We start from the raw sequence: 10,623 nt of genomic DNA, 5'->3' as shown, positions 1-10,623 counted from the left end.
TTAACCTTCTGAGGTAGAGTTACCCATCCAATTTTATTGGGACCATAGTTATCTTGAGTTAAATCCCATAATATTTTCAGAGAGTGGAAATAATTTTTTTTTTTTTTTACAAGAAAAGAAAACAGGCTTCCCAGGCCATGGCACATAAGATATATTTACAATTTTTAATGTAATAATTAAAATGGTTTTGTGTTTTACTTTAAAAAACAGCCCAGCTGTTGTTATTTTGTCACCAAGAATTATTATCTGAGGATACTGCCAGTGCTGAATTTTATAATTCGGCCTTCACAATCCCATCCTCAATGAAGAGTTGATTCCCTGATGGTTTGCACATATATTCTCACAACTTTCAGCCTTCTGTTAGATATGCCCCATCCAGACAGGGTAGATATATAAAGAATGTAATTCATTTAAACATCTCCTTGTTCTGCCCCCTCCCTCTTCTCAAAAACATCTGAAGTATGAAAGTTGTCTTTAAATAAATAGGAGAAGCACCACAATCTTTTAACACCACATATTGCCTTTAAACTGAATAGTTTAGTGATGTCTTTGACATCAAAATAGTTTTTTAAGGTGGACTCTGAGTGTGTGGGTCCAGCCCAGATCTGTGGCTTGTGCAGACACAGAAACAAGAATTTATGATACTCAGATAAGTTCACATCCTAACTTTAACATACTGCTGGATATTAAATTTCTTCAAAGAGATGGTAAGCATGGACTATTGATCCAAATATGAGTTAAACGGATTTACAAAATCATTATGTAAAGAACAAATCCAAGTTCATGTGCTGTGACATTTCCATAGTGCCTTTAAAATAGGCTGCTCACAGTTTTTCTTATAATGCTAAACCACTCAGTTTTTGATGGAAAAAGAACACAGATGGACTGTGTTTTACCTATATGAAAATTACCAATTCATTTAAAATAAACTCCAAGAGGGTATACACAGTCTAATCAAGCCATCATTTTCCTGATTAATAAGAACTACACTTAACACAAAATACTTTATCAGCAGCTGTTTTCATCAAAAAACCAATAGTCATAGTTTCACAGTTGAAAAAGTTACACATTAAAATATTTTACAATTCATTATATATTCACCAGGTTCCCATTTCCTAATGGGCTTGTAATATAAAGCAGAATATAAGGGAAAAAACTTGAAGTTGATTACTTTGACACTAAGTTTTACAGAGGACACTAAGAACCACAAAAGGCTTAGGTTCTATCATAAAATAGCAACCAAATTACACTCTTCTTTTAAAAAATCCAATTAGAAACATCTTTTTTAAAAAACCAAATCCCACAATAAGATTAACAGATTTAAATTAACAGCAGTCTAAAAATCCTAAAAAAAAGTTTTTGTATAGCTGAGAATATGGTAAAAAGTTAAAGCATGATTTTCAAACAATTGATTATTTCTTGCTACAATGTATTTAAAGTTAGTTTTTTTTTTCTTTAGAGGAGCTTTGTTCCCCTCCAAAATAATTATTGAAGGAGTACTTCTCAAGTGACTTAAGGAAACTGTAGAGCCAATAGTCAGTTACATCACATTCAATGACAAGGATTGTCAGCTCTAGGATCTGACCAATCTATGACAACTGCTCTCTGATATTGAAGTACCTGGAAATAGATCTCGTCACCCCATGCAGCTTTTGATTTTTGGTCTTGCCTTTCTGAACACTTCCTGTCCTCCTTTCTTTTTAGTTAGATCACTTAATCTATATTCTTTACAGAATTTGTCTATACTTCTCCAAACAGAATTAATTTGGTTGTAGTAATTTTTGAAAATAAATGTAAATGATGAAGTAAGCTATGTGGGCTTGTGTTTTTATGATGGAGAGGTTCTGGGGGAAAGAGGGGTAATGATAGGAACTACTGTGAAAAAAGGGAGAAATCATAAATTTTGTGCAAGGAGGCTCAAGGCTTTTTTGGCACTTGGGTAAAACACAGTTCTCTGTTAATTCTTCAGTTTCCACCATCAAATTTTCAGATTTGTACCATTTCACTGAGTTTTCCTATAATCAATCCCTGATATAGAAAAGGATGGGATGTTAGTATTTATCAACTGCATATAAGCTAAACAACACAAAATGTAATTGTGAAGTTTAAATAAGTTATGAAATATTTTGTATCTGCAAAAGAATATATCTGGTTTCCTGCTTAAAACAGAGCTTAAATTCTGCTTAACTATTCCAAGACAGTTTATAGAAATAAATTCTAATTTTGAAATTTATTTTTCTTCTTGGCAATATTATATACATGCTTTAATGAAGTACCTAAATCTTCAATAATTATGCCCTTTAAGGGTTCTAAAACAGCCAGATACTAAGAATATTTGTATTAGAGTCCCTTGTTCACTATTCAAGACTTTTACTATAAGTATCTGATTTAGTAGACGAATATTTTTAAAGTGATGCTGTTTTACTAGAGTATTCAATGTGCACTCTTTATAAAGTTGTTCTCCAATAATATGCCTAATCTAGAAAACTGTCAGTAAATTATTGCACTATTTTTTTTTTTTGTGTGTGTGTGTGTGGCACCTGGACATTTGCTAAAGCTATCTCCTAGGACATTAATCATTCATTTCAAATACTGAGTAAAACATCAGATTCCAGAGTGATGACTAGCATTAGTTCCTACATCTTGGTGATTGTTTAAAAAAAAAAAAAAGTTTTAGAATGTGTCCTGTGCTCAAATGAGATTTAATGAGGTTAAAGTGAGACCTGATCACTGGGAAACGATCTTAAAAATAGTTTAACGTCCTATTTTTATCATTGAAATATGGATAAACAGCTTAAAAAGGTAAAAAAGTTCATGGTTTCTATTCTTTCATATTCTAAAGTATTATTCATGAGCATACCTCAGTAGAGGGGTTTATGTAATCAGGACGATAGCCTAAATTGTGTTAATTCTGGTAACTTATTTCATATGATTGAACCACTCTTAACTATAAAAGGGTGGAAGATGAGGGATTCATGTGAAAACAGAAAGAAATAAAAGGGAAAAAGGGTGAAGTTCAATCTGTTTTCTTTAAGTAGTTATACATTGGGAATTAGTATTAATGAGAGAGTGCCTGAGCCTCGTCTACAGACCAAGAGAAAAGCTAACCATGCTGCTACTAACAATAAAAATTTGGGGTGCAAAACAATGCATGACTATGGGACAGATTATGTAAATAAAGAATATATATTAATGATAGTTTCTATAATATAAATAGCCTTTAATAAAAAAAATAATCTTTTTAATAACATTAATACTCACTTCTATTTTCTGGAAAACATGCATGAAAAATGTATTCAGTTCAATTGCAAAAGGAGGAAAAAAAAATCAACTTAAGGTGAACACTGTACAATTCTGGAACAAATACTATTCTTGCTCATTCTTTTTCTATGATGATTATCTTACTTTGTGGGAGTCCAGAATTTCCCTAGGAAATAAGAGTCAGATCCTTGTAAATACTGTTCAGAAAAAAACAATGAAAAAACAAAAAAAACAAGACAAAAAAAAAAAAAAGAAAAAGAAAAAGAAAAAAACAACAAAAACACTACCTTATAACAGGTCTCATTTGTGACTGCTTCCAAAACTGTGCAGATAAGACCCCAAATCATCAAAAGGTTTGATTTATTAAAAAGAAAAAGTCTCTGATGAAATCGCAAGAGTCCCTTCCACCCAAAGCATTTTTTCTTCATTAAACAAGGAGTCCAAAAATCCATTTCAAATTGCAAATTGATCAGCAATGGGGAAAAAAAAAAAGAAATTTTCATTCTTTTCCAATCTTACATAATTTAACATAAGCTCTAGTTTACTTAGCCCTAATGCAATAACAGCCTTTGTTGTATCCACATTTCAAAACAGAACATTTGCAAGATAAGTAGAACATCATTCTTTTTCTTTCTCCATCATTGCTATATATTTTGGGGAGTTTTGTTTTGTTTTGTTTTTTAAAAAAAGATACAAACAATCTTCAAAGTTTACCTTTTTTTTTTTTTTGGACTTAAGGCATAACATGAAATTGCGCATTATTCTAAAGCTTAATTTTGAAACGAACTAGTTTAGTGCTATCAAACCCTGTTTGCATTACATTATTTAAATTATATACTATTTTATTTCTGTTCTTGCTGTAAATTCTAATGCTGTTCATGGATTGTGCAATTCCTATGCAATCAGTCTTTGCCTGCTGATAGTTATTAACAGTGCAGTGTAGAATCCAGATATTAGGCTTTCAGTTTCTTAGTTATCCTTTCAGTTCAATGCATGCTGCTTAATTGTGTGGAAGATCCAATCCATTTTTGTTGTCCAGCCACCATGGTGTGCATCATTCATTTGTTTCATGAAATATTCCAAAGCCTCTTGCTCAGTTTTATCTAAGGCTAGGGTCTTTCGAATATATGCAATGTCATCAAAAGACTGTAGTTCTGGCATTCCAGAGCCAAGCATCATTGAGAAAAGATTAATGAAGAGATTGGCATGCTGTCGAATAGCTAGATAAGCCTTGTAACACATCTCCTGAAACCTATAAGCAGTAAAAACAGTTCAGTCAGTATGATGCAAATGGTATTAATACTTTCAGATCTCTGCTCAAATGTCACTCAGAGAGGCTTACTTGGACAAATAGCCCTCCTCTCCCCACTCCCCTTGTCAGCACTTTTCTATTTCCTTTACCCCACTAGAAAGTAAACTCAATGAGGATAAAAACTTTGTTTATTGTTTTATCACAAACACAAAGACCAATGTCTGGCACGTTGGGAGCTTAATAAATATTTATTAATATATAAGAACTGGTTCATACTAAAGCTTTTAGGATTTCAGCTAGGGTCAAGAGACAGAGTTGTAAATAAAGCAGAATTTTAAAAAAGTAATTTAAGGTCTAAGACAAATGATGTATCATAGGTGGTAAGAAAAATTATGAATACGCATGGTAGTTATAGTTAATTTGACTTTTCAACTTATATGACTAAAAATGTTTTAAGCACTATTTATTATTTGCCAATACAGAGAAGATGGAGTCCAATTATTTAAAGAGCAGTAAGTAAAAACTTTGAATGTGTTATGAAGTTTAGAAATTATTTTCCTTTTAGGTCTTAATTAGCTCAATAAATTAAACTGCCTTTCATTTTCATTCTTCACAGCATCATTCAATTTTTGCTAAATAACATTTGTTACTTAAATTACCTGAACAATATTAATTATTTCTGATAGAGCAGCAAGAACTCTTTATCTTGAGCTTTTAATTTCTTGAGCTTACCTCTCAAATTCTCTGGTCTTTGTACATTCTTGAGCTCCTTTACTAATCACAATTAAGAAATCTTGTGTCAAAACGAAGGGTACACGTTCTCGTTTATAACCAAATTTTTTCTTCTTGTGATCCAAAAAGTGTCCAAAATCTATATGAAACAGCTTTCAAAAATAAGAAATTATGTTATAGGTCAACACATGCTGAAATACAATATCTTGAATTAATAAATTTAGCTTAAGAACATCAAAATATTTTAAAAAGAAAAAGTCATTACTTGTCCATCATCTTTCACCATGATGTTACTATTGTGCCGATCTCCAATTCCCAAAATGAAGGTAGCCACACAATATCCAGCACATGAACGTGTAAACAGGTCTATGGCTGCATCATATCTATATAGAAGAGATAAACACCTCAGGAGTGGTGTGGAAAACAAAGTGATCAAGGCCAAACGGAAAATATTAAATTTTTATCTAAACAATGAAACAATCACTGACATTAAGGAAGAAATACTTATGTCCAAAGATCTAAGGAATTTCGAAAATGTGAAGTTTTCAAGAGTTTCTACGGAAATTTCTAGATGTTGCTTATCAAAGCATAATTCCTACCGTAGTGAAAAAAATACTTATGTCATTAAACTTATTTTTTTCTAATCATTAACAATGAATTAGAAGTAAAAATCTGAATTTGTGCTAAAAAAGGATAAACAATAAGAACACTTTTACTTAGTTGAATGTACATAATTTTATCAAATTATAAGCAGTCTGATCATTTAAGCCCAAAAAACCACAAATATTTCAAAAGTTGAGCATATTTTTACCTGAAATAAGTATAATTGTTTCTTCTGGTTTAACTCAGAGGAATATATTCAACCACTAAGAGACTCATCTAACAAAAATTTACTTAACATAGTAAAAAGGAATAAAAACACTCACATTTCTCCTTTGTTCTTATCTTTGAGCCACTGATGTAGTGTGTGGCTGTTGAACTGCAGTGCGCCTTTCAGGCCACCTTTGCACTGAATTTGCATGATAGTGTGAGAATTTCTTACCACCTCAATAAGTCCTACACAGTCACCAATTGACAGACAACCATAAGGTAACATTCTGAAAAAAGAGAAACACATTTACAATTAAATAATGGAATTTTAGTACAGCAAATATTTTAATATGACAAATCATGAATATTCCATTTGTAAATTTGAATTATACTGTCAAAGTCTTTTTTCTAAAAAAACATATTTCTAGAAAATCCACAAAATTATATAATTATTTACTACAGACTTCAATTGAGAAAGCACTTATTGTAGTATCAGAAAAACATTACTCAGAAATTATAGAAATAAAATATAAACATTTATGACTTTAAAATATGGATAAATTTAATGATGTTTAATTTCCATTTAAGTAAAGCTTTAGGGCAGCAGTTCCCATGTTTTTGTCTCAGGACTCCATTATACTTGTAAAAATTACTGGGGACCCCAAGGAACTTTTATTTATGAGGTTTACATCTCTTGATATTAGAAATTAAAACAAAATAAAAATAAAAGCATTTATTAATTTCATTTAAAATCAAGCCATTAGGATTCTTTAAACTACAAGCATGCTCAACAGTGATTAAAAAAAAATCATAAAATAAGAGAATAAATTGGAGTAAAATCTTAAGAATGTATTTATGGGGGCAGGAGAGAAAATATTCCATATGAGAAATGATCAAAAAAAACTGACCACATTTTATTAATTCATCTAAAAACAAAACATCATGTGTCAATATAAATAATATCTTTTATGAAACAAAAAACCCTGTATTGCCAGGTACAGTGTTGCAATCCCACGGGCTGGGAAGGCTGAGGTATGAGGATGGCAATTCAAAGCCAGCCTCAGCAACTTAGTGAGGCCCTCAGCAACTTAGTGACACCAGTCTCAAAAAATACATACATACATACATTAGGGAAAAAAAGGGGGGGGGGTGCGGGGAGCTGGGGATATGGATCAGTGATTAAGTACCCGTACATTCAATCCTGGTAGCAAAAAAACAAATCGGAAACTAAAATCCCACAAAACCCAAATATCTCCCTCCATATTAAAAAAAAAAAAAATAGTGAAAAGAACAATATATGTCTTCAAGAATTTTTAATGTCTGGTTTTATAGACAGCCAGATTTTCATACATGCTTCTGTAACCAACCTATGTAAGGTATTTTAATTGAGGTACGTAAAGAAAATCTGGCATCATACAAATAGGTAGTTGAAAAAAGGAGATTGTCATAGTCTTCTCAGATAATAGCAGATATTTTTCTTAGAGACTATTCTAAAACTGGACACAAGATAGTGTCTCAAGTTGCAATACGGAATCTGAGACAGATCAACAAACTTTTCATACTGCTTTATTAAAACTGATTTGTTTATCTTGTTTTTAATGGGTATCCTGCAATGGTCATTTGGAAGATATTAATTTAATGAGTTATGTACATCTTCTAAATGTTGGTATTTTTCATTATACCATACTAAAAACTCATAATTGTTAATATTATCACAGACTTTCAATTAAAAGTCTTTAAATTTGAGGACAAATTAAGTTCAGTGGTGAATATTAAGTTTTCCAAAATTCTAATTGGTGACTGAAAGCTCAAATTTTATCCTTGGCAATAAATATTGTCATAGTTGGTTTATTTGAAGAGATAGCCACATATTGTTCATTTTCAAGAAAATGTCTGCCAAATACTCATGTCTGAATAACCACAGTTTTTTTTAATCATTATTTCTTTTAATTAAAATAGTATTCCAAGAAAAAAGGAGCTAGTAGTTTAGTTTAGTTCACAGCTCAATCCCACAAATGTGTTTCCTTGATATAACTATCATTTTGCCATGTTGCAGTAGTGCTTTTTGGGTACTTCCTGTTTTATTATATCAAATATTAAGCAGAGAAAAAGAATATCAAATAGTAAATACATGTAGTCAAGGGTAAAGACATGAAGGCTTAAAAACAATAATGAAAAAAACATACAAATTGTTACATAAAGTATCAAAGTATGGTTTTCTTTGCTCTGCTGGTCTCATAAAGCTACTGTCTCTTCCTCCTTTTTCTTTTTTTAACTTCCTAAAATAGTCTACACTTATTTTCATTTTCTCACTTTAATTCCTGTCACCTAGCTTCTATGTCTACCATTCTACTGTAAACTCTTCTTAAAGTTAACCATAAGTCATCAAATCCAGTTTTTTTTTTTTCTTAGTCCTTGTTTTCTAAATCCTTGGAGTACATGGCACTGCAAATGGTTTGTCAATCTCTTCCTTCTTTTGGGAACTATGAATCATTTATTCTGGTACCCTTTGACCACTTCTCTATGGAATCTTTTTTTCTACCTGCCCTGGTAAATACGGACTTTTTTTCAAGGTTGTTCTCCAGCACATTTTATCTTATTTCATGTTTTTATTTTATTACCGTTGAACATGCTCATAGTTTAAATGAGACAAATTATCCTATAATTCTTGCTATATGAAAAGCAGAGTGATAAGAAACCTAAATCTGAATTATACTTTTGCCAAGTAAAAATGCTATTTTACTTAAATTAAATTTTAACTAAAATTAAACTTCAAATAAAAATTTCACTTAAGTATTCAGAAAATATTATAAATGAAAACTCCTTCGTATTTTAAATAACTATAATTTCTTTTCTTGCAATTACTAATTTACAATTAAGTGTGATAATTACCAGAGATAATTACTTAGATCCTTTACTCTTTGAAGCTCTGCATTCTTTTTATACTCTTTGTTACTGAGAGTTGTGGTACTGGTGGCATCTTTCATGACACAGGAAATTATTATCAAAAAGGAAATGTGATTCATATAACATTAATTATCTTTGGAAAGGAAAGCAATGAATCAGTAAATCCCACCAGCACATACATCCATAAGAACGGAACTCTAAATAGAATAAAATATATTCCATGCTTGTATAATTGTATCAAAATGGATTATACTGTCACGTATAACTAAAAAGAACTAGTAAGTAAAAAAAAAAGAGTTAAGAATCAAAATTGATGACTTAATTTTGTGCCTCAGCAGGTTACTTGAAATGTCCATTTTCTTTTTTGCAAATAAAAGGGTATTACTATTATTTGTTACTTATACTCTTTTATTTACTAGCTACTCTTATCTATTAGAGATATACAAGCCCTCATTTGGAATTACTGGCTATTTCTATCTCATCTATCATGTTGTTACAGCTAGACTTGGTTCATGCCCACTTTATGAAGCATGACAAAATTTGGAGATAATCTGATAATTGTGGAAAGTTGGACAGAAACCAATAAACTGGTAAAAACTTTAGTCGGTTTCAAAAACTTTGTTGAAAAACTGATTCAAGATTAGAAAATTTAAACTCAACTTCTGAATAAAAAGAGGGGGCTTTTGTGTCACCTATTTCCTTTTCATAATGATGACCTTCCAGGGACAACTGCAGAGTCTTTACTAGCTTTATTAGAAATGGTTCTTACTTTGATGAAATATCATCAATTGGTCTAAGTCATGTAAGAGGACAAACAAAAGTACCAAAGCATAATCAACCCATTAATTACTACTACATATGTATGTGTATATATCGTCCTATTATTAATATTTATTAGTATTTTCCCCAAGTTAACATACAGGTTATCTTACTGATTACCTACCGAAGATCAAGACCTTGATTTTGCCAGATGTTTTCCATAATTCGAATAATTTGAAGTGTTAGCATATCTTGCCGTAAATCTGAAATTCAAATTATATGTTTCACCACTTAAAGCTATCAGTAGAAATGAGGGTATTATATTGTTTTCACATGGAAAACAAAGAGCTACATTTACTTTTCAAAATAACTTATAAGACAGCAATATTTTGAATCTTTAACTCACTTCCAAAGTACCTGCATTACTATATTTGTATAACAGAATAAGTGAGCAGATATTTCACAAAAATCTTAAACATATTTAAAATATTTTTGCAAATCCTTAAACATGAACATGTTTACATTAAAGTACGGAGATAACAGAATTCACCACTGAATTGTATTTCACAATGCAAAGCCCTTTATAATCTTTCCATTTCCCCCTACAGCCTACATAATTAGGGACATTCTTTATATTCTTAGCAGACTACACTTTTTCTTTGTACCATGGTTGCAATTTTATTTTTGTAATTATTTATTATTAATGTCCCTTTTTTCTGTTAAGACTGTAAACTCTAAAAGGGCAGGGACTCTGTTTTGCTTACTGCTATAATCCCTCGGACTACCACATAGAATTGTCATTTATTTTTATTTATTTATTTTCTTTTTCTTTTTTTTTTTGTCCAAACTTCTAAAACCCATTTATTTTCATAATACATTTCTTTTTTTTTTTAAATTTTTTA

General features: G+C 30.8%; 1 protein-coding gene across 2 annotated transcripts in view; it reads right to left on the bottom strand.

Moving 5' to 3' along the window:
- Positions 1 to 1,001: 1,001 nt before the first annotated feature.
- Pik3ca (phosphatidylinositol-4,5-bisphosphate 3-kinase catalytic subunit alpha) overlaps positions 1,002 to 10,623 on the bottom strand; it is a 78,437-nt gene continuing 68,815 nt past the window's right edge. For both annotated transcript variants that reach the window (XM_046466857.2, XM_046466858.2), the window contains exons 17-21: positions 9,906 to 9,984; positions 6,172 to 6,342; positions 5,511 to 5,628; positions 5,246 to 5,397; positions 1,002 to 4,513 (exon numbers count right to left, since the gene is read on the bottom strand). In XM_046466857.2, the coding sequence (XP_046322813.1) occupies positions 4,243 to 4,513; positions 5,246 to 5,397; positions 5,511 to 5,628; positions 6,172 to 6,342; positions 9,906 to 9,984 (791 nt within the window). In that variant the 3' untranslated portion in view covers positions 1,002 to 4,242. The remainder of the gene's footprint in view (positions 4,514 to 5,245; positions 5,398 to 5,510; positions 5,629 to 6,171; positions 6,343 to 9,905; positions 9,985 to 10,623) is intronic.

Source organism: Marmota monax, unplaced genomic scaffold, assembly GCF_021218885.2.
Source record: "Marmota monax isolate L192 unplaced genomic scaffold, Marmota_monax_Labrador192_F-V1.1 WCK01_AAM20220418_F8-fsc00074, whole genome shotgun sequence".
In the NCBI taxonomy this organism is placed as follows: domain Eukaryota; kingdom Metazoa; phylum Chordata; class Mammalia; order Rodentia; family Sciuridae; genus Marmota; species Marmota monax.
Note: the sequence above shows the minus strand (reverse complement) of the source record. Positions and strands in the feature narration are given on the sequence as shown.